Genomic DNA, 25,471 nt, shown 5'->3' on the forward strand with positions numbered 1-25,471 from the left:
AAACCACAACTACTGACCCCGTGTGCTGCAACTACTGAAGCCCATGTGCCTAGAACCCATGCTCTGTAACAAGAGAAGCCACCGAAATGAGTGCAACGAAGAGTAGCCCCCACTCGCCACAACTAGAGAAAGCTCACACACAGCCACGAAGATCCAACACGACCAAAAAGAAAACCAATCTGGGGACATCCCAGAAAACCCCAAGTAGCTTTCAGATCAATGACTAACCTGATGTCCTCAACCTCCAAAGAAAATACTGAGTTATTAGCATATTCATGAAGCAACAGTTTCCCCTCTTATAAATATATTAAAGATGGCTTCTTCTAGTTTTTCAACAATTCCTTCCGGCCTGACATTTTCTGTTACTATTGTTTTCTCTCACTTAGGAGCCACTTCATTGCCCCACCCTCTTTCCTCCCTCTCGATCTCCCATGTGGAATCCTTTGCCTCTTTGCTTGTATCTCTATAATTGAAGGCAGAGTGTGCCTTTAGTGTAGCATGCATAAGGATATTATTACGCTTTTATTAGGAAAATATGGAAAAAGAGAAATTAAGTAATAACTACCTTGAGACAATGTACATGAATTTTAAATGCAAACTGAAGCTTAATTTATTTTTTGTACACAATCCCTTCTGAGAGTATTTGCTTCTAGAATAAATTTCTATAAATTGAGTCTCATCTGTAATGTTTCCCCCTTTTCTTCCATTATCTAAAGAAATTTGACTGTGTCAGGCAGAACCTGTCATCTTGAGAATTAATTGGGTAAATATGTTCCCAAGAGCCACTTCTTTACCAAAAGATGTATTAACAGAAACAGGGCAATAAACGGCTTCCAGAACATATGTTTAGCATGTGCCTTTGCAATGGCTGTCAGGAAGCATTTTCACTGAATGAACTGGCCTTCTATACACATTGCTGTATATACATGGCCCCATTCTGGGAATGGTAATGAAGTCTTAATTGTCTACTAGTTTTATCTCTCTTTTCTGAGAAAGCACACCATTATTTTTTATGCATTGCAAAGTCATCTACTTAGACTGAATGTGAATTGAGAGCTACCAAATAATAATGTTCTATTAATATATTGGATTATGATTCATTGACCCAATCAGATCTTCTCTGCTTGGGGAAGGTGAAGGTATGGGAAGGAGGATAAAGCAAAGCATGAAACAGAATTTCTGGAGCCACCTCTAGTACCAGTGGAACAACAGTTACACACTTACACTAATCCTCATTACTTGGGGTCACCAGGACACGTGATAGAGCTAAACTCAAATAGCCCTTATGATTAATTCATTTCTCATAAAGTTCTAAAAAACTGCCTAATGAGAATCACCATAATGTAGTGTGATAGACATCACAATGATGGTCCCCAGTGATCCTTGCCTCCTGGTATTCACACCCTTGTACAATCCTTGCTCCTTGAGTGTGCACTGGGTTTCATGGCTCACTTCTGAACAACAGAATAAAGGCAGAAGGGATGGGGTGTACTTCCAAGATTAGCATATAAAAAGACTGCAGATTCTATCTTGGTTTTTTGTTTTGTTTTTTTGCTCACACGCTCTGATGAAAGCCACGTAGTGGAGCAGACTTACGGAGAGGCCCACGTGATGAAGAACTAACAGCTTGACAACAGCCACATGAGTGAGCTTAGAAACTGACTCAGTCAAGCATCAGATGATTACAACCCAGTCTGATACGCTGACTGCAGCCTCCTGAGAGGCAAGAGGCAGAACCACCCAGCTAAGCCACTCCCTGATTCCTGGTCCTCAGAAACTGTGAGACAACAAAGGTTTATCATTTCAAATGACTATGTTTTGGAATAACATGTTATTCAGCAATAGGTATTATCTGGAAGGGTAGATTTGTACAGGATTGGGCAAACTAGAGCCCACGGGCCAGTGCCTACTTTTGTGAATGAATTTTTATTGGAACGCCCATTTATATATTTTCTAGGACTGCACCCACACTATAATATGGAGGAATCGAGACAGAGACTGTAGGATCCGCCAAGCCTAAACTACTTATTATCTGCCCTTTATAGAAAAAGTTCGCTAACACCTAGACTTATAGAAAAATTTGATTTGAAACAACCAAATAACACTGATTCAGAAGTGGATACCCAAGTAGTGCTCCAGTTTTTTCTTTCTGCAAATTAAATAACTATTGCTTTAAGAGGTAGGTGGCTTGTCTAGCATCATATAGCTAATAGCAAAGCCAGACAAGAAATCCAAGTTTCCTCACTCCCAATCCAGTGGTCTCTTCCATATACCGTACTACCCCACCCTCAAGGTTAGCCACCAAAAAAAAGCTTTATCATGAGTTTCTTGTATTACCTTAACTAAGTCACTACAAGTCTCTTTGCATAATATCCTTTATCAGCATAGTAATATTTATAATGTGCTTCAAAGTATTAGCAGATGACCTTATTACTTGATATATTTAAGATAATTCAAACGTATATGAAAAAGGAAAATGACAGATTATAGAAAGATTACAGAAAGGTCACTTAGCACTGAGAATAGTTATTTGGGTTAACTTCATTATTTTTATTCTTGCTGAAGGATTGTGTGATTAAAAGTGGTAAGCTGAATGATGTATACTTATTTTCAAAAACTACCTGCTTAATTTATGTATAAGTCCTTTTATGAGAGAAAGCAAATGAGCACCACTGCTGTGACTTTCTGTGTCCAAAGCAGACACTGCTAATCAAATACAGCATTCTTTCCCCCGGACTGCAGTGCGGTCTCAGAATCTTTCTCCATACCATGATTCAAGAACCTACCATTGTTCAGTTAAAGCTGGCACCTGGGTTGAAACTCATGCACACTCTCTGACTGCTAATAACACTGTAGTCTCTATGCAAAAACCACTGGTACAAATTAGTCTCAGACCTCTTTTTAAGATTGACTGGCTACTGAAAGAACTAACTTCCATCTGCTTAACTCCAAAACAGCACACGAAACATGTATGCCTTACACATGTGAAGGTTAGAGCGAATGGTACAATGTATTTGAGAAAGGATTTGTGACTGTGATTTAAACTTATGTTAGGATCCAGTTTAAATGCAACTTTGTCCACGAACCTTTCCTTGATGTGTGGCCCTATGTTCTGGTTTACCTAGGCAGTCCCAGTTTGTTCCTCTTATGCTACCATAATTATTAACCATACCTCTTTTCTTTTTCAATAGTGTCCCAATCTGTATGAGAAACTATATGGTCATTTATTGATGACCCATTTTGGAAGAGGCCTCTCTCCTTTCTCTAACACCCCTATAGTAATTAATAGCTTGCATATGTCAAATTATTTAACATATAATAATTATTTTTAGTTATAATTTATGCTTCCACAATCCACTCACCAGTCTAGATTGTGAATTCTTTGAGGGCAGCTGTTCTTCACTATACATGGGTACTAAAAGAGATGCAGTAAATAAAATTCCAATTAATCTTTAATCCCTGGTGTCTCACACAGACTAGACACAAAGAAGGCATTTGTTGAATTAACAAATGCTTGAGATCATAAGAGTTCTAACAGCTAAAACTATCCCTTTTAGTAAAAAGTTCAGAGAGAAATAGTAGTTTGGACGTATGATGTGTTTTGTGTTTTTTTTCTTTAATTGTGAACTTGCTTCTTAATTTTTTAAAAGGTTATACTCTACATATAATTATAAAATATTGGCTATATTCCCTGTGCTGTACTATATATCTGGACATGCCTTACAAGTGTTGCTTGTGTAAATAAATAAACGAATGAATTCTCAGTAAAGTTTCTTGACCTCATTATTCAATCTTTCTCATTATGTTTTTCACAACCCTATGGAAGAGCATACTGACAAACATTCATTAATTGAGATATTAATTAACATGTACCAATAAAAAAGCAGCATGTTGCCACAGGGTAATTTCTTTTTTGTTTCCTGGTGCATTTGAGTAGTTGATGGAAATATGGTAAAATCTCCTTGTCTAGGTATTTTGGTACGGCTAGTAATAAATATTGGTGCATTTCTGAAGATAGGGCATGGATCCAATAACCTCTGAAGGTCCAAGGGACCCATCTGGAAGAGTTATTTTGACAAGATGGGTCACAGAATTTGAACCATGAACAGAGACCACCAAATTGACTCTACAGTGGCCACGGAGTTCAAGGTTTAGCTTGATATTAAAATATCTCAAATTTCCAAACGGAGGAACTAAAGCTAAGAGACCACATAAATCAGTACTTACTGGGGTCAGAAACATGCTGGGGATTGTCTCTCATGACACAAATTAACTACATTTCTTAAATTCTAGCTTGTGATCCAAATATCACTCTCACAGCTCCAAAGCCATGACTTATAGGTCCTAACCTTCTATAAAAGGAAGAATTGTGAGAGCACCTTTTCGGTCAGCTCAGATTTTCAGACAAGTCATTATAACCAGCAAGATGTCCTGATTCCCCAAGAAGGAGAGACTCTTCAATCTCCTGTGGAGTTTACTTTGACTAGGGGGCTTCTCCACACGCCACAGTTTACTCACAAGTGGAACTAATCATTGCCTTAAAACCCTGTTTCACAATGTGAAGGTTCCGGATGCCTGAGGAGGCCTTTGCATGAACTTGACAGGAAGTAAATTAAGAAAGAAATATAATCTCAGTGGACTTGTTTCTGGCCAAACTTTCAAGTTTTCATTTGTAATAACAGAGTTATTCAACAGGCTTCAGGTAAGCTTAACCTAACACCAGATCCTGCTACAGTACAGTAGATGGCCCAGTTAATGGAACTTCCATATCTCTAGGGAAATGGCTAAGGTAGCCCCTTCATTTGGCAATGAATGGGCTAGCTAGTCTTCATTTAGCTCTTATTAAAGCTTAGTAATTAAGAAGCAAGTCACAAGGATATATTGTACAGCACAGGGAATATAGCCAATATTTAATAATTATACATAGAGTATAACCTTTTAAAAAATTAAGAAGCAAGTTCACAATTAAAGAAAAAAAACACAATTTTTCTCTACACTCCAGTTCTTTCCTTCCTCCACTCATACCCCTCTCTCCCTGTACCATCCAACCCTCTTTATCCCCCTTGCCCTCCCTCCCTACACCCCACCTTGGTTTGGGTTAATGATTTACTCATTCTCCAAGGCAGAAGAATACTGCCTGCTCTGGAAAACTATGGCTTTCTCAGCCCACTCATCATTGGAATTTTTCCTTATTTCCCAACCTCTCCTGTGGCAACTGCCATGAAGCATGGGCACTCGGCTCTTTGTTCTTTTTAAATTGGGATTTGCACGCTGCTCTCCATGCCAACTGCAAAGAGAGAAGCTGCTTGGTCACCAAGCCAGCAGCCTGCCAGGGCTTCCAGCCATGGACACCACAGAATCAGCCCATTCTACTTTCCTGGGAGTCACGTTACCCATAATCACAGGCAGTTCTGGGCTTTATTCTTATTCTGAACTTCACGTCTTCTTTTGCTCAACCTCCTTATTTTTCTCCTTCCCTATCATCATCTACTCTATCAATGATTGTATAATGTGAAACAAGTAGACCATGGCCACATAGATAAAGTAGTCTAATAAGGAATCTGTGACTTCAAACCTCTCCCTCTGAGCCCCTAAATAGTTTTGAAACTTATGGAGTGAAGTAGAGTATGGAATGAAATGAAGGCACTGAGACACAGACTCATCCTCCATTTGCTACCTAGTAGCTTGAGTAGTTAGGTGCAGTTGGGAAAATAACTAAGAAGCAGATGACCTCCCCTTGGGTTATCCAAGCAGACAATCACCTGGCTTTGCAACTTGAGACAAGCTTCCTCATCCAAAAAATAAAATAAAGCAAAATAAAATAAAATAAAATGGTTGAACTTAATAATCTCCAAGATCCAGCTATGACATTCCATGACTCTGAATCTGAGTAGGTTTACATGTCTTTTGGAATTTACCTTGGTTCCACCTCCTTAGGGATTAGCAGCAGCTGTTTGCAGAATCACCTTCTTTCACAAAAGCTCTTGAAAGAAGGAAATGGGGGTAGATTCATAAGTTTCCTTCATGTTTCAGCACATGAAGATGGACCAAAAAGGGCTATTATGGACAATCTCCACCTTCCCCCTACCTTTCTCTTACCTCCTACCTTGTCTTCTTCTCAAGAGACAACTGCCTCTTTCTTCATCATGAAGATCTAGGCTACCAGGAAAAATCTTTCTCAAATCCCAGCCTGCATGCCAACAACTCGTATATTCACCCTCGCTGCCTTCCCTCCAGTCTCAGAGAAAGATGTGTCCTTTCTTCATTTCATGTCTGCAACTGTTGCCTGGGTTCTGAATCCCTTCCTTTCCTACCTCCACAGAAGGGCCAGTCTCTTGATTATACTTCTTCTTTAAAATTGTTTCAGTATAAAATTATTCCAACCATTCTCTAAAAGGTGGAAATTGAGGTCATAAAATTACCTTTTGCTTGTGCTTAGGAGCAGACCCAAGACTCATTATTTGGGAGAATATTAGATTTTTGCGTAAGAGTGTTGTTGAGAACACTGTTCGTTGCACTATGCAGTTTTCTCTACGTGTGGTCCCCTAGGAGAAATTTTGGTCCAGTATGATTACCTATGCTTGTTGTTCTCTTGAGAAGTTGTTTGTTTTCTTCGCATAAGTAAAGTAAGTCATGGAGCTTAGCTCATCTCCCTCTTTGTATTGATTCTGGGAAGTTCATAGCTAAATCTGTAGTCTAACACTCTACTATGCATGCATTCATTCTGCATACTGAATTCACCACTGACAATCTTTTCTTACCTGTTCTTATGTTCCCCTTTTCCCCCTTTCTTACCCATACATTTCTTACTTTAAGTTGCTGTATCATTTTTTTTTTTTTTTTTTTTTTTTTTTTGCGGTACGCGGGCCTCTCACTGCTGTGGCCTCTCCCGTTGCGGAGCACAGGCTCCGGACGCGCAGGCTCAAAGGCCATGGCTCACGGGCCCAGCCGCTCCGCGGCATGTGGGATCTTCCCGGACCGGGGCATGAACCCGTGTCCCCTGCATCGGCAGGCGGTCTCTCAACCACTGCGCCACCCGGGGAAGCCCAAGTTGCTGTATCATTTTAAAATACAAGTTACCCCTTAAGTCCTGTCTGCAGTAAGGCAGGGTAAAACTAACCGCTAAACAAATGAAAAACATTTCTTCCAGAGACCTCTTATTTAGAAATATATATGCAAAATGTACAATGATTTCTCTTTCTGTAAAAATTGAGTCTAAATATATTAATAAGTAAAGAAAAACACTGAATAATAAGCCTTAGGAAAGGCTTATATTTGAATTTTAGTATTGGCCAAAATAAATTCTTGAAATAAGGTGATCCACTCAAATTAATTGCATAGAGATGCTATGACAGCTCCCCAAGAACTCTAAAAACAGGGATAGACCACTACTGCAAAGGCCATTTTCACTATGAGTCCTTTCCAAAACTACCTGAGATGGACTAGGCTACTAAGAAAAGGAAAAATGTGATTGTATCTATTTGCTGACCAAGGATCTATGATAATGCAGGAAGGTCCTAGAATGACAGAATTAGGGATGCTGGTTTTTTCCATTATATTAAAATCTATGGGAAAGAAGTAGACCAAACTATTGAACAAAAGAGTTAGATAAAATTACAAAATGTATTTAACTGAAAGTATTATGCTCCACATGGAGTCAGTTTGAATAACTGTCCTTCTAATATTGGACTGTGAATGTCCCATGATGATGTCCCATTTTCATAGTTAATGGTTAAGTCATTGAATAAATGGCAACTATTATTACAGTTACTATCCTAAATCTTCTTATACTATATGATAGTTGCCAATTCTCTGTTGACTTTGAGCTCCTGCTTAATATATCCCCCTTCTGGTCTCTACTGCCCAATTGAGTACTTCCAATTGGGAAGAGCTAAACATATAAATGATTCTTAGAATGATTACTCTGATACAACATACAGAGTTAATTTTTACAGTAAGGTGGAGGAAGACGAAAAGTAGAAAGACAAGTTGGTTAGTTACTATAGAAATTCAGATTTAGGGGGGCCGAAGATGATTAGAGATGATAGTACTTGGCTATATTCTACTCAGTATTGCAATTATATTTATGTATGTCTCTTTCTCCCACCTGAACTCTTTGAATACAAGAATTATATCCCTAGAGCCTGCTACTGCATCTAAAGCATCAATAGTAGTCATTCAATAAACGTTTGTTGGAAACAATGAATTAATGAATGAGTGGATGAACGAACAGAATGAATAAGATGTAAAAGAGGCCATTGTGACTTTTAAAAAATACCTTTTATGCTCATTCTTCAATCAAGCAGAGAGAAGTTAAAAATCCACACTTGAAGGGGAAAAGGGCCATTTTACCATCTTGCTCATCACCACTCTCCTCACCAAACTTTGGATGTCCTCCAGGTTGCCGGTGTTCCTCGTAAAACCTACTGCCCAGAACTAAGCCTAGGCTCCAGACAGAGCCTGATCAGGACTGTGTCTAGAGGGAGCATCTCCTCCAGAGATCTGAACACTTTATCCCTTTTTAACAGAGCCCAGAATTGTTGGTATAATTTTAATGGCCACATCACACTTTTCCGTGATATGAAGCTTACGCTTACGATTATTTTCACATTGATTGCTGTAAACACAACTATACATCAGCTTGGTTTATACAGTTTTTATATCCTAAAGTCTAAGTTCATCCCTGTAAATTTTCATGGTGTTGTGATGAGACCAGCATTCAATCTTTTTAAAATTTTACTTGAAATAATTTTGAATCCCTAACTCTGTCGCAGTCCTAAGTGCTATGACACCCCTCTCCCAATTGTGCAGCACTCATTCAGCAGGCAATTATGAGTACCTACTGCATACTGAGCACAGATGGTAGACCTAGGCCTTCCTAAACCGTGAATCTTTCTGAAAGCATACTAGCAAGGACATGCTCATTGTACTCAGCTTTGCATTCTTATACTCACACATGAAAGATGCTTAGGAGGGGAGATAGAGCACAGAATCCCTGTGGGTCAGGGTGAATAACGTCTCCTGCTTTCCATTTCACAATGACTCCTTATTACTATATAAGGCACGATCTTGCCCCTGTAAATTCCACACTGAGATGAATACCTCCTTCACATCTCTTTTTCAATCATATGCTCAACATCTCCTTCAGGATGTCCACCGTCTCTTCAAATTCACTGCTGAACGCAATGCCATGTCTCACCAAACACTTTTAGCTATGATGTATTTTCAGCTTACAAAGCATTTTCAACAAGTATTATCTCATTTGAACATCATCATATTCCTCTGAGGTAGTCAGAGCAGTTAGGCACTTCTCTGCATGTTCTTCACTAATATCATTCCACTGCTTAAGTCACTCTACTACTCAAGCTCTACTGCAGCTTCCCACCTCATTGAAACTAAAAGCCAAAATCCACACAATGGCCTGATAGGCCATGTGACCTGTACTCGCCAACTAATCTCTGTTTAGCTCATTCTGCTCCAACTCCTTGCTCTTCCTCTGCTGTGGATTCCACGTGGCTCACTCTCATACTTCCTTCCTATATCTGCTCAAATGCCATCTTTTCAGGAAGACCTTCCATGGATACCCTTTATCTTGCTTCCACAGCCAGCACTACTCCCTGTCTCCCTCATTTTTCTGAATTTCTTTCCACAGCACTTATCACCATCTGGCATATCATGTATTCACTTGTTATTTGTTGATTGCCTGTCTCCTCACACTAGACTATAAGCTCCATGAGGGAAGGAAGTTTTTTCTTTACCACCTGCAGTGTCTAAAAGAGTGCCTGGCCTAGAATAGGTGCTCAAATAATATTTGTTGAATATCTATGAATATGAACGAATGTATGATTAAATTATGTGACTAGGCTGGAGCTAGGACTAGAGTCCAGTTTTTCTCATTTTTAGTTTCCTAGTTCTTTTCACCATGCCACAATAATTTCCCTAATCATTTTCAACCTGTTGCCTTTTCCTGCCTAGACTACTATAAGAGCTTACAAAGTCATCTTCTTGCCTCCAAGCTCCCTGGTTCCTAACACTGATTCTGCATGCTGCCTCCAGATTAGTTTTCTGGAGAGTTATTTCCATTTCTGGTATAAAGAGTTTAGAAGCCCTGATCATCCCTCTACTGGAAACTACTATAACTTCTTGATACAATACAAAAATAAATTTTAAATAGTTATGAAGCTGAAAGGAAATTAAAGGTTACCTCCAGAGCCCACATACAAAGTAAAAATAGGAATCCAGAAAAGTAAACATTCTCTGAAGCAGCTGGCTTCCCTGAAGGCTCTGCTTATTCCTGGTGCCCTTGACCTTCAGTTGGATGGCCTTGTGAGAATCTCAGCTAGGAAACAAAATATCTTAGCCAAGATAGGGAGTTTTATGGAAGAGCTCCACATAAAGCCAGGACTCTGAAGATCTATTCCATAAATAAAACAGAACACCAAAAAAAAAAAAAATTTAAAGCTCTTCATCAAGGGGAACAGCAAGGAAACACATTCTGCAATCTTGGCCCAATAAATAAGGTAAATATCTCCCTTGGGAAATAACCATAAGTCATCACTCACAAGTTTTCACTCCAAATTCATAATACCCTATGGTTTAAAAAACCTTATGCCAATTATATATATTTAAAGTGGTTTCATGTTCCTAGTGCCCCAGGAAATTGGCATAAGTAAAAGAGTATATCTTCAATCCAGGCCTGAAAGATACTGGAGAGGTAAAATTTCAAGGATCATGGGCTCCCAATCAAACATCACAAAGCACACATGAGGAAACAAGGCACCATGAGCAAGAACCAGAAAAATTATTCTGTTAACAAATAACAGAATCAGACTAGCTGATATAAAATATAAAAGAGGTATGCTTAATATGTTTTTTTAATTAATTTTTATTGGAGTATAGTTGATTACAATGTTGTGTTAGTTTATGCTGTACAGCAAAGTGAATCAGTTATACATGTACATATATCCACTCTTTTTTAGATCCTCTTCCCATATAGGTCATTACAGTAGAGTTCCCTATGCTATATAGTAGGTTCTTATTAGTTATCTGGCCTAATATGTTTTTAACTAAACTTTTTATTTTGAGATAATTGCTGATTCACATATAAGAACTATTACAGAGTAATAATGAATATCCTTTACATGGTTTCCCTCAATGATAACTTCTTGCAAAAGTATAATACAGTATCACAACTAGGATACTGACATTGATATAATCCACCAATCTTGTTCAGATTTCCCATTTTACTCATAATAATATGTATGGTTTTAGTTCCATGCAATTTTATCACATGTGTAGATTCATGTAGCCATCACCTTAAATTGTTTTTAAAAATAAAAAAGAATATCCAAAGTATGAATAAGTAACAGAAATTGATTTTTTAAATGACTAGGCAGATACAAAAAAAGAATTAAATAGAACTTATGGAGATGAAAAGTATACTAATAAAAATTAAAAATTTATTGGTGGGTTCTAAGAGCAAATTAGCCAAACCTGAATAGAGTCAACTGGGCAATAAATCCAAAAATAGTTACTCAAAGTGCAACACAGAGAGGCAAAGATTAAAAAATTGAAGAGATATTAAGAGACATGAAGTAGAGAGTGGGAAGTGTAACATATATTTAATAGGAAATTCAGAAGGAAATAATAGAAAAATTAGAAAAAAGATATATTTGAAGAGATATGACAGAGTAAATACAAACAAGTGACAATTAGATAGCTAATTTTTCAGTAGTATTAATGGAAACCAGGAGACTGTGGTATAATATCTTGATAAGAGAAACAAACAGCCAATCTAAAATTGTCTACCTAGAAAAGTTACTTTTTAAGAAGTTTGGTTACCAGGGGGGAAAGGAGGGAGGGACAAATTGGGAGATTGGGGTTGACATACACACACTACTATATACAAAATAGATAACTAATAAGGACCTACTGTATAGCACAGGGAACTCTACTCAATACTCTGTAATGACCTATATGGGAAAAGAATCTAAAGAGTGAATATATGTATATGTATAACAGATTCACTTTTCTGTACAGCAGAAACTAATACAACATTGTAAATCAACTATACTCCAATAAAAATTTCAAAAACAAAAACAAAAAAGAAGTTTGGTAAAATATAAAGACATTTTCATAGATATTAAAATTAAGAAAGCATATGACTAGCAAACATTTAATAAAGGAAATTCTAAAAAACGTCTTTCAGGGATAAGCCAAATGATCCCATAAGGAAGATCTAAAATTCGAGAGAGATGGTAAATATTAAAACAGATATATATTTAAAAAGATGTCTATGGATCGATTGATCAATCAATCAATACATAGATATCTCTATACACAGCCCACGGCTCCCAACTGTTTACTGTTCAAATCCCTTAGCCCAACAGCTAAGGCCTTTTCAATATAACTTTTCCAATTTTCTCTCTTTCTTACTTTTCTCTAGGAAATTTCCCTTCCTTTCATATTGTTGTTCTTATGGAGGCCTGAATATGTTTGCACATGACATTTGTATTTGGGTCATATCTTTGTCCTTGCCTAATAAACTCTTTCCTGCTTTTTACTATTCATATTTTAAGGAATCCACATTTTATATAACGTCTTTCCTAAGTACTAAGCTCATAGTGATTTCAATTGCCTTTCCCTCATCCCTTGAGATATATATCCTCTGAAACAATCATTATATAATTAAAATAAACAAATATTTATCATGCACCCACTATGAGCTAAGTACTTTGCTAGGCATGTAAGACTTATTATACCTGACACACAATATAGAATGGTAGTTGGCAACACAGGATCTGTAGTCAGAGTTTCATCACTGTCCTGACACTGCATGATGCTAATTAACTATCTCAGTCTCAGTTTTCTCGTACATAAAATGGAGATAAGCAAACTATCTGCTTCTTAGAACGATAGTGAGCATTAAATAAACTATTTTATTGTGTTTTATTGGTAAAAATAGATAGGTACATGGTAGACAGACACATACAGAGACATCACAGTACCATGTATATATATATGTTATATGGTGTATATATATATATATAATCTTGCTATGAACTATGTAATTTACCTGGATTATCATGACATATTTGATTGAGATTTGAATTCTAAATCATAAAATCCTAGGAATAAAATTGGCACTAAAATTCTGTGAGAATTACATTACTAGGAGTACCAAGGTCTAAGGTCTAAGAAATTATGTATGTCAGGAGTCTCCAAGAAGTAAAGATGAAAAGCCAGTTTGCTCTACCCAGAGTGTTGGCACCAGCCGAGAGATGTTGCCTTGGAACCCTGAGGAGCCCTCCCTGCCATCCTGTTCTTTTGGCCACAGTTGATTAAATTCAAGGCTGGCCAGAAACCTATGATTTCTAGCCTGACGTGTAAAGATGAATTGGGCCAATACACATTAATTGTCTCCAGAATATGAACCAAGATTCTGCAAGACTGAGGCAATTAGCAATTGGATGTGAATCTTAAGAGAAGATTCAGTGAGATAAAGCAGGAGCCACAGAAAGCTGAGTCTAGTTTTAAACTAAGGCTATTAGAGAATGGGAACTATGAGTAATACAAATTGGGAGCAAGATATGAACGGTGCAGGTGCACTAAGATGTAGAGAACCCTGCAGCCTTTGAGAGAAATGAAGTGTGAAACCTGCCTTAGTCCCTAGCAGCCTTCTAGCTCCACTTCCAGCCCATATGTAATTGTACAATAATTTTTTTTTTTTTTTTTAGTTAACTTGAGTGAGTTTCTGTTCTCTACAACCACAAAAGCCTAACTAAAATGTTTGGTAAGAATATTGGCTAATCTGTGACATCACCTCAAAGAGGCCCTTCTCATTGAAGGGCCCTGTACCCACTTTGCGGGGTCTGCTCTTTCTCTCAATCACTGTCTCCCCAGCTAATGAGGATTCATCTTACTTCCCGGCTACTATAGTTGACTATTTCTCTGATTATCAAAATTTGCTCTGTGTTTCATAGTTTCAGAGCCATCTGGGAGCTCAGCCACTCAAATAATGAGATAATGAGTAAAACGGTTTACAGCCTTTCCCTCCTCAGCTAACATATTCACACTTTCATGGGTATCTTTAGTTACTTCACTTAGTTCTGAATATGGCAATCCTACAACAGTAAGGGGGCCAGTAGGAAGGATTACTAGAGTGTAGATTCTGAATATCCTTCTTTCTTCAATACAGAGTAGCACATTCTACCCTTCCCAAACCCTTGCCCAACACTGTCATTTCCCCCATGTCATTTATTTTCCATTCATTTTTTAAATATCAATTGAGCACTTCCTATGTTACAAGAACTATGAACGAAGAGCCTAAAGTCTTGTACAAGAGACAGATAACAACAGGTAATTACAATACTATATGGTAAATCTGTACTCAAGAAGGAGTGGGCAAACTTTTTCTGTAAAGGGCCAAATAGCAAATATTTTAGGTTTTGTGGGCCACACAGTTTCAATTATAACTATACAACTCTACCACATGAAAGCAGCCATAGACAATATGTAAGTAAATGCATGTCACTGCATTCTAATAAAATTTAATTTACAAAAACAAGTGGTGAGGCAAATTTGGTCCACAGGCCATAGTCTGCCAATCACTATACTAGGGTAAGAACATTCCTTTATTCAACAATTATTTATTGAACACTCTTAGTATTTGTTGTTCTAAGTGCTAGGGTAAAATAGTAACTCAAACATACAAAAACCCCCTCTCTAATGGAACTTACATCCTAGTGGAGAATATGGACGTTAAGCAAAAATTTTAAATACATAGCATGTTGGTGACAAATTCCAAAAAGAGAAGTAAAATGGAGAAGAAACCATGAAGAGTCAGAGGAGTTGGGATTTTAGGTGAGGTCACCAGAGAAGCCTTCACTAGAAGGTGACTCTGAAAAAAGACTGGAAGGAAGAGGGAGCACTAGCCATGTAGGAATCTGGAGGATGCACATTCCAGCAGGATGAAAAGCCACTGAAACATTTATGCAGCAGGAATATGTCTGCCAAGCTAAGGGACAATGAGAAGGCCAGTGTGGCTGGAATGGAGTAAACAAGGGAGAGCATGGTGGGAGACGAGGCCACAGAAATAACTGATGCCAGATTAGGTAGGGCCCTGTTGGTTATAGCAATACTATTGGCTTTGACTCTGAATGAGCGGGGAAGCTGCTGGAGAATTCCAGGCAGAGGAATCACTTGGTCTGAAGTATACTCTAATAGGGTTACTCTGGCTGCTCTGTTAAAAACAGACTGCAGGGTGGTGCAAGAGCAAAAGTGGGGAGACCGTTAGGAGGCTATTGTAATAACACAGGTGAGAGACAATGGGATCAGAGCAGAGTGATGGCAGTAGGGAGATAAGAAGTGATACAAATGAGACAGATAATCCCTACTTGAGGACCAAGGAATGTTACCAGGAAAGAGGAAGTGACATTCTAACTGAACTTGAAGGATAAGTAGGAGTCAGCCAAGCATCAGGCTAGGAAAATCCGGTCCACAGCCACAGATAGAGCTCCTGGTGAGAAGTGAGAGATGCACTGGGGTTCAGAAAATTAATGGGTCAACATCTTCCTCCAGGGGATGACGCTCTGATGAAACAAATCTTCAGAATAACCCGTGATGCCCAGACTAACTACATGTTCCATACACTCCCCAACCTACTTCTCTGTGACTTTCATTCAGTCACTAAAGTAATATGCAAGCAGTGTTCCTAGAGAAAAAAAAAGGAAAACATGTGTAAGTGTGCAGCTGTCTTTCAGATTCCTAGGCTTAAATTCTAGGAAAAGATCCCTAAGTGAGATCCTCCGAGACAGACTGGCATCTGGCCAGGGTACCAAAGCCAGAACCCCAGCTCCTAGGAAAATACCCAAGTATCTTGAACAACTGAATGTGTTTGGAGACCAGGGTCTCTCCTAAAAATTTTCTAAGACGAAATATTTTTAACCCAGACATACCACAGGGCTCTCTCACAAGTGTGCCTATTTGCCTAGAAAATAGCCATGAAAAGGAGAAAAACAACCTCTCCCCACTTACCTGGGGAGAAAAGTTCACTGAGTCAGCCAGGTGAACAGAAAAATTGTGGATTTCACTTACTCTATAGAATTGTATCTATTGAAACTATGGAGAAATTGGCCCGTAGAAAAACAACCAAGAGACATTTCTATTTGTTAGTAAACTTTCTGAGCTTACCAGAAGGTATTCTTATGTCTTCTCTCCTATTCCCTTTGCCAGATAAAATGAGAATGAGGTGAGACTTGTCTCTTTAGAGTTTGCACAGCCTGTGCATTTTAGTGGAGGGATTTAGATGTTTTCTTGCTGTTCAGTTTTAAAGTTTCTTCTCCATTTCTTTTTTCTCTGCCTTCTTCTACCCCTTACACTTATTTTCCCCATGCATGTTTTTTTTGGCTGCAGGGAACTTTGAATCCCAACTTCAAAAGAAACCTATAATGAAGCTGGGCTGATGTTTAACAGATCTGCCACTGCAGGGGCCCAGCCCAACCATTCCTTTGGCTCAAACAGCCACAGAGGGTGGGTGAGCAAAGCAGAGCTAATCCAGAGCATCCAGGTCCGTGCAGCAGCAATTTCTCCACCTGTTCCCTTGAATGTCACATGCAACTGTCCTCCTGTCCCATAGATACATATCCTATAGTGTACAACTGCAGACACCACTCTGTGCCATGTTTCTGCAGGGCACCTCCCAGCCCACCCTCCTGAGGTCCCTTTTAGAGGGAAGTAGACCATGCTCTAGCATTGCTATATACAGCAGTTCTTCTGCTCTCAAACTCCCCACCATCAAAACTCAGGAAAGGAGGCAGAGAAGAGACAGTGAGGCACTAAGACACAGAGACTTCAGCCCACCACAGGCATCAGAAAACAAATGCATGGCATTGCCTTGATCCCACTGTCTGCTTCACAGCATGGCGACACTAGGTGGTTAATGACTCTCACTTAAACTGTTCTCAGCCATTTGTTTGTTGTTGTTTGGGGGGGCAGGGGGGAGGGGGCTCACCGAGCAGCGTGTGGGATTGAACCCGGGCCTTTGGCAGTGAGAGCTCAGAGTCCTAACCACTGGACCACCAGGGAACTGCCCTCAGCCATTTGTTTTTATTTGGTGATTTTTCTCCACGTGATAACAGAGTGATGAAATCTGACACACAGAAACCAAAGCAAAGAGGTAAACACAGTGCTCTAGGTTTGGTTGGCTACCAAGCTCAACTCTGATGTGAAAAGGAGAGAAAGAGTAAGGGATGGAAAGTAGATTCAGCAGCAAAGAGCCCTTCATCTCTGAGACATAATTTTAGAGAGAAAAACAACAGAAACAAGTCATGACCAAAAAGAGGCTGAAGACTGCAAAGATTAGGGAAGCTGCGTTTCCCTTGGGGCATAGAGATTCCCTTGGCTTGGCTTCCTGGGACGCATCATAGGGAGTAGCCAATGACATTTGTGATTTTACAAAAGCGGACTTTCAAGCCCTTCTTTCCCCCAGCAATTGTAGACCCTCTCTTAGGGCAGCTACTATGTAGAAACATACCTCTGGCGTATGTAGCCTTCCCTTTCCACAAGCCAAGTTTCTCTATCTTGGTAATTCTGTTCAACTGGCTGGGTAATGTATCTATAATTCATATCTCCTTCTGACCAGCCCCAAGTCTGATAAATACTCTCCCTTTGATAGGCCCATCTGGGTTACAGATGTTTGGTGCTGTATTCCTCAGGCTCTCTCCTCCTGTCAGAGCTTTTGGGAGAGGAACTCCTTTGGGCTACATTTCTGGTTTCTTGCTGGGGGAAGAGGGAACATTGAGCAGGATTTGAGAAACAGGAAGGATTGTTCATAAAGCAATCACTGTACTTGCATGTTAGTAATCTATTTGTAGGTGTGTCCCCCACTTCCCAACCACCCCCTACTAAAGAGTGAGCTCCTGAGTAGAGGGACTCTCTGCCTGGCACGCTCTGCTCCTCAAAAAATGTCTGGAAAAATTTGTTGGAGTTGGGTCTCTTTAGAGTCACAAAATAAAGGAATTGTGAACTTGAGCACTGTGATTTAATTGTAATAATAGGGCTGCTAGATATGGGTAATTTAGTTCAGACACAACCACCAACTCTACCAAGTCACAGGCCCTCAGAGAAATCCAGAGATCTACACCTCTATGAATCCAAAGTCCTTTCCAACAGTCTAAGCCATGGCGCAGAAAAGCAGTCTATACTCTATGTTCTGCTTTTAGTGCCTCAGACTGGATTTCAACCCAGGTATTTAGATAAAATTACTAAATCCCTCCACTAAGGTATTCACACTTAGTCTATGTATTCTTTATATCTGTCCCTTTGTTTAGCTTACTGTGTCTGCCACATCACAGGAATTTGATAAATAATTTTTTCAAAATATGGTTCTTGCCAATAAGAGTTATGTAAAACAGTCAATGTTTTTAATAATAAAAATTCAGCACAAGAAATACAAGGCAGAGAAGATGGAGTATGAATAAAAGGTCTGTACATGAAATAAGTATAAGGGAATTGGGAAAAAGAAAACCTATCCTTTCCACTACAGTCTGCCTTCAGATTTCTCCCTCTAAAAGAGGAAATTCATAGATAAATATCCTTTTTTAAATCATAAGAGTAGAGATATGAAAGTGTGTTTCCTATTGTGAATAAGCACTAGACATCTGAGAAAATCCACCAGCATGAAAGACAGATAAGAATTAAGAGAAAAAAAAAAAGGAAAAATAAAAGTTGACTATAGATGAATCAGATATAGTACACAGGGAAAAAATTCAGAATTCATCTTATTTTTAGCCTCAAAAAAGGGTGCATCCTTAAAATAAAAATAGACTAATATAGAAAATCAAAGAGTAAAGTCTTAAATATATGACTGCTAAAATTTAAAAAAATTCAATAGAAGAGTTGGAAGATAAACTCAAGGAAATCTCCAAAATATAGAACAAAATAACAAAGAGACAGAATGTAAGTGAGAAAAAAAGACAGAGAATAAGTTCAGGAAATAAATCCTCAGGCATTTCAGAGAGGAAAAAGAGATCAGAGAATTAAGAAATATCAAAGTAATAACTTCAGAAAATTTGCCAGAGGTAAGGGGCATGTGTCCAAATTGAAAGGACCACTGAATATCAACAAAAGAAGAATAAAAGGCCAACACTTAAAAAGAAATTATCATAAAATCCCTAAAGTAACAAGGCTAAAATTCAAAAACGATTTTTAATAGGAAAAAAATTCACCTCTAAAACACAGAGGCAACTAACGAATCTCTTCAAAAATTTAAGAGAAAATGTTTTCCAACCCAAAATTTTATACCAGGACAAACTATCAGTTTGGGGTAAAGGCAAAATAAAAACATTTTGAGAAATGCTTTTCTGAAAAAGTTACCTAAAACATCCTTTCTTAGAAAGTTACTTAAGGATGTTTTCCAGTAAAATGAGGTTGTAAATTAAGAGAGGTTCATAAAATTCAAGACATAGTGACTCCAATTCCCCCTCACAAAAGCAGTGAAGAGAAATTCCAGGATGACAACTGTGAAGCAGAACTAAAGATAACTGGTCAAGTCAGAAGAGGAGAGAAAAAAATGGAATAAACTTGAAGGGAGAGCTCCAGAGGAGTGTTTAAAAAAAAAAAAAAAGACACATTCTATAGATTAGCTAATATGATAAAGCATTTGAAAATGATTGAAGATATCAAAAAAGAAGGAAGGAAGGAAGATAAAAGAAGGGAGGGAGGGAGGGAGGAAATAGAGACTCAAGGGGGAGGGTGTATGTGTATGGGAGAGTGGGGGAGCTATGCCAGAAAGGAAATACAGTAAAAGAATAAAACTCTGTTCTGCAACCAAAAGAAAAAGATTCTACAGTCATAATGTTGTAAATATATATATCTGACTCAACCAAAAATAGTAAAATTACTATATTAGAAAAATGCAGAGGAGAGGGAGGAGACAAAGTAAAAGTCTCATCTTTGTAATAAGAGCAAGTTATGCATAATGTTTAAAATTGATGAATCAGTCCTAACCACTGGTGATTCAGTGGTTAGGACTCCACACTTTCACTGCTGAGGATGCAGGTTTGATCCCTGGTCAGGGAATTAAGATCCTGCAAGCCAAACGGCACAGCCCCCTCCAAATAATAATAATTAAAAAAAATAAAATAAAATTGATGAATCAAGTGATATAAATATAATATGTGGATATAGGTACATGGAGGTTATTACCAAAAGAGGTAAGTAAAATAATTAAATATGGGAGAGAGGCTAGAGAGCGGAGAAGGATGAGGAAGAGTTAGGCAGGGGATTGTCATTCTTCCTTTTGGTACAATTTGGTAAAATTGCCTTTTGGTACAATTTGATATTTTAACCAGGAGCGTTTATTTTTTATTTAAATGTTTTCAACTGTCAAAAAAGTATGACTAGTTCCTTTTATTCCACAAAGTGAGTTTTGCATGTAGGGGTAAGAAAGTTTGAAACGTGTCTGGGTCTACAGATAGAAAAGGATAAGTTACCATGGCAACTCTGAAGTGGTAAGGGGAATAAGTTATAAACACCCGGATGAGGGCAGTGGCAGTAAGTATTTAGAGACACAAGGGGCCACTCTAAGGAGAGTGATGCCTGGGTACCTTGAAAGACAGCTCACTCAGTCAAGGCAGTGGGTTGTTGTAATGAGCTAGTAGACAAATGAGAACAAGCCAGATTTCCCTGGAGAGTTCTCTGGAGCTCCTAAGAGTTGGCAAATGTTGTTAGTGAGGTTTAGCTTCTGCTTAAGGTTATCAAAATCTAAAAACCAAACCCAAACAGAATCTTTCTTATGCAAATATTTCTGGTAATGTGATCAGTTCCCTGGGTATTATTATGTAAACAAAGGCTTCCCATCTGTCAGTTCTAATAATGATAATAACTAACGTTAGTTTAGAACTGTTTCTGTACTTTGAAAACTTTAGAGTTACCAAGCACTTTCCTGTACCTTATTTCATCTGTTTCCCAAAAATAACCCAAAGATATAGGTAATGCAAAGTATTACTGCAATCACCCTCATTTTACAGACAAGACATCTGGGTTTACAAAAGTGAGTTGCGCAACTTACATAGCTGGTTAAGTAGCAAGGACTCTGGAACTCAACTTTGTCCCCTGACTGCAAATCTTACACTCGATCCTTGATGTCAGACATCTGAGCTACAGGTGAACCTATTCATTGGTGCTAACCGCCCATGCACAGGGGCCAAGAGGACTGACCACACACAAGACCATGAATTACCACACAAATCATGGCCAAAACCCACAAAGGCAGCCATTCAGGTATTGGGTGGAAGCTGAGATCTAGTCCTCCCACCTCCCACCAACACTACACCCTACCTCAGGTGTGGGCCTTTTTATAATTCGTACAAAGGTACCAGTTATAAATGGGGAACCCTTTCCCACATACACAAATTACTAAGTTTACCACCCACCTCTCTCCTTTCTTACCTCCCTCTAACATTCCCCAACTCATGCATCAACCATCAAATGGAAATCCTCCTATTGGCTTCTGTCTCACAACAGATGACACATCAGATCCATTTATTCATTAAAATAAACATGAAATAAGCAACTATTGTCTCAGCCGCTGTTCTAGGCACTGGGAATGTAACAAGTGTTCTGGTCACATAGAGCTGATATTCCAAGCCAGGGAAAGACAAATAAACAAACACACAGAAAAACATCAGAAGTGATGTGTTATAGAGAGAATTTAAATTAGTTGACAGAATAGCGATTGACTAGTCAACTTGGGAGATCAGGAAAAGCCTCTCCAGAAGGTGACATTTAAGTAGATTTTGGAATGACGACAGAAAACTCACCAAGGGAAGACCAAGGAAAAGAGGATTCCAAGAAGATGAAACAGATAGTGCAAAGCCCTGGGGCAGGAACAAGTTTGATCTGTTCAGTGGAACAGAACAGTCACAGTGAGGCTGTACAGTGTGGGTGGGGAGAGCAGGGGAGGAAGCTAGAGAGGAAGGCAGGGGTCAGGTTGTGATGCAGGAGACAGGAGGGGAGTTTGGATTTTATTCTAAGAACAGTGGGAAAAAAACTAAGAAGGGGAGTGACAGGATCCAATTTACCTTTTACATAGGATCTTTCCAGATGCTGTGTGGAGAATGGAATTTAATGGGGCAAAAGAGGAAGCCTCCAGTCATCTAAAGGAGACCTGTGGTTAGATGTAGAATGTCTTATGTTCATAAAGCTGCTGAACTGCTCGAACTGCTTCGCACATGGGCCTCTTCATGAATTCCTGTTACTTTGCTGGAAACCTAAGACTATAAAAGGAATGCTCGTGTATAACTGGTGCTGATTGGTTTCTATCGACATATACCTTGTTTGCTGTCTGTGAAGTTGCCCTGGCTTCCTCTGATAGACGAAGTTGTTCAGCTTTCCTGTGTCTTAAGCACCTGGTGCGTGTGCATTTCACACCACGTACACAGCTGTCTGCTCCACAGAAAGTGAGTTGTGAGGGCTGTGTCTCGTCTTAATCATCTCTGTGTTCCTAATCACCCAACACAACACCTGGTACTTCATGAAAGTTCAATAATATCTGGTGGAGTAGATGAATGTTTTATTTGGGGGCTGTGTGAACACTCTTTTGTCTCCAGAAGCCAAAAGGATAAAACGATGTTAGGAATGTACCCTACAAGCCAGATACCCCAAGCCCCAGTCCCTTACCTCCTAGGTGAGTCAGGGTCGAAGCAGGTCTTGTGCACGTCAGCCCCCTCCGGGTCACAGCAGTCACCATCATCAAAGTCGTTCAGCATATTGTTGCACTCCACGTGGCAGATCCCATCCCTGCGATTCCAGGAGTAGCACCGGCCCTGCAGGCGGCAGTCGCCCCCATCGTAGCCTGTGAGTGGGTGCTCACACTCAGGGTCACAGTGGTCATTGCCAATCTTGCTGGGCTCACAGTTCACGAGCACAACACGGCGGCGCAGGGTGGAGTTGTGGACCTGGTGGATGTGCAGCTGCCAGCTGATGTTGTAGCGGCTAAAGGCTTCATTGAGCACTTCATGCTGCCGACTGATCTGCTCCTCACTTACGGTGGGGTTCAGGCCCTCGTCGTTGCAGATGTTTACTACCTGGTAGCGGATCACCTTCTCTCCCCGAAGGGGCCAGTGCCAGCTGTACTGGGAAATCAGTTCCACGTTGTCACAAGCTGTTTGCCCACAGAGCGGGGGCTGCAAAGGTGACAGAATCTCAGGCTCCGGCTCAAAGCCCTGGAGAACCTCAAGCCGTGGGTACTTCCCATCTCTAAAGGGGGCCCACTGTTCTTCCAGGGGCTCAAAACTGGCTGTCAGTAGCAGGGTGGTCAAATCCTCCACCTCGCTTGGCTGCTGAGGACTGTGCTGGAGGTGGCTTTGTGGCAGGGCCGTCGACCAGAAGACCAGTGTGCCCAGGTGTCCACGGAAATGGTGCCCGTCCTCGGAGCTATCCCCACCCAGGAACAAAGAGCGACAAGATGCCATGAAGGGACTGTTCAGGGGACCGGACTGATCTGGACTACTAGCCACCTGAGTGCCATCGACATACAGGGCCATGCGCCGTCCATCGTAAGTGGCTGCCACGTGCGTCCACTTGCCTGGTTGATAGCGACCGTGACCCATCATAATGGTGGCTTTCTTCACGCGGTCAGTGCGAAGAGAGAAGAAGAAGCGAGCATCTCGCCTTCCCACATCCTTCCCTGAGCGGATCCCCAGGGCCCAGCCCTTGTCACTGATAGTGTGGGAGCAGTTATCAAACACACCTGGGAAAGAAGGAAGAGTCGAGGGGAGAAATACCAGATACAAAGGGGATGGAGAAAGGGAGAAGAAAACCCATATAAATAGCAAGAATGTAGGTTTTTAATGGGAAAAAAATAAGTGATACAGATTCTCCACCTAAGCTGCCTGTCCAGTACCCCATATCAGGCTGTTCTGGCAACATCTTTCCCCAAAAGGAACTTAACTTGAGATTCCATCCAATTTAAAGCATTCTGGTGTTTTTAAATAACTAAAATGGAAGTTGTAAGGGGATGTCTAATGCAAGTGAAAACCATCCTCACCACTCTGTCACAAACGTTCCTCAGGGTGACTCTGTGTCCATGACTTCCCACTCTTTCCACTTCCTCAGAAGTCATGAGGGCCTTCATGGTTTTTACAAAAGTTAGTAATCTCCTACCCCTTCAAAAGGTCATTTTTCTCTATTGAATATTGAAATGATGATTCTTGTGGGGAAAATAAGGAGAAGACTGTAACATCCCAGACATGTTATTCCCTCTAGTGCCCAAGGGCAAGGATACCCATCCATAGTGAACAGCTGTTCCCCAGAGTAAGCAAAATGACATTGCCCCATGGTCCTAGACTGAAAAAACCTAGTCAAATTATAAGAATGATTGTTTTATAACCAGTAACGCCCACCAGAGTACAGAAGTGGAACTTTCCCAGGTAAACGAAGCTCCTCACCACGTGCTACCTTACTTACCACCTTGCTCATAGGAGGCCCAGCACTATTAAGTCCCATAAACAAAGGAAGGAATTCCTGTAGATAAGTATGTCACTAACAAGTTGGCAGCAGGAAGAAGTAATCAGATGTAACAGGACCACAGATGAAATAGGAAGACTGAAGGCCATTTGGAGGCCTTGAATGTTCCCAGCAATCCATCTGCAGTTATGAACCCACCATCCTCCCGGTCCCTCTTATACTATATAGGCAGGGTCTCAACAGCAGCTTTCAATTGTAATTTACATAGAGGCAGTACATTCACACAGGAAATGCTTAGTAAATACTGCTTTAACTAATGAATGAATGTTAGAAAAGTCGGCTGGCCTTTAGATAGATACCTGAGGCTAAAACCAAGAGTTATTCTTCCCCAGCCTCCCTCAGCCAACAGTTTTACTTATTTACCTGAGCTCCTATATAATCCACTCAAAGAGTACCACTCTATGGACAGTTTGGATTTTAAAGCCATGAGTCCTCCCATTCTAATTGCAGGCAAGTGTCTTAAAAGTAGCTATGTTCTTCATAAATGATAGATTATCTTCTCTTCTGTTTCTAACATAAATCAATAACTTGTGATTTAAAAAATAAAATGTTCTTTTTAACAAAAGCAACTCATCCCCAATCTAGCAATTCTAACAATTAGACTTCCAAGTACTGGTGATGACTAGGTATAATACAATGGTGATGTTCTAGTATTGTTTGGGGTTTTTTGTTTATTCTTACACTGAGGTCTGTATGGTAAAGGAATGTAACAATTACTGCTTTACAAATTCTTGTACTGGGTAGATTTTCAAAAAAGCAGACAAACCTAGTGAGATCAGTAATAAGTTTCCTGCTTCATAGTTTCTCCGTGGTTCACTTATTTTCATAAGTACATTTAGCCTTAATTATGTCCATCCACTAAACTATGAAGAAATGTGCTGCAATATTTAATATCAGAACCATGGAGTTACTAACTTCTCAACTAGTAAATATCAGCTGTTTT

General features: G+C 39.6%; 1 protein-coding gene across 4 annotated transcripts in view; it reads right to left on the reverse strand.

The window, feature by feature from the left end:
- The window catches only part of PAPPA2 (pappalysin 2), a 565,818-nt gene that overhangs the window by 223,686 nt on the left and 316,661 nt on the right, over window positions 1–25,471 (reverse strand). For all 4 annotated transcript variants that reach the window (XR_009563406.1, XM_060295976.1, XM_030875398.2 and 1 more), the window contains one exon: window positions 22,681–23,752. Coding sequence is in view for 3 of the 4 variants with exons in the window: in XM_030875398.2 (XP_030731258.1) it covers window positions 22,681–23,752 (1,072 nt within the window). In the remaining variant the exon portion in view is untranslated. The remainder of the gene's footprint in view (window positions 1–22,680; window positions 23,753–25,471) is intronic.

The sequence above is a fragment of the Globicephala melas genome, chromosome 1, assembly GCF_963455315.2.
Source record: "Globicephala melas chromosome 1, mGloMel1.2, whole genome shotgun sequence".
Classification (NCBI taxonomy): domain Eukaryota; kingdom Metazoa; phylum Chordata; class Mammalia; order Artiodactyla; family Delphinidae; genus Globicephala; species Globicephala melas.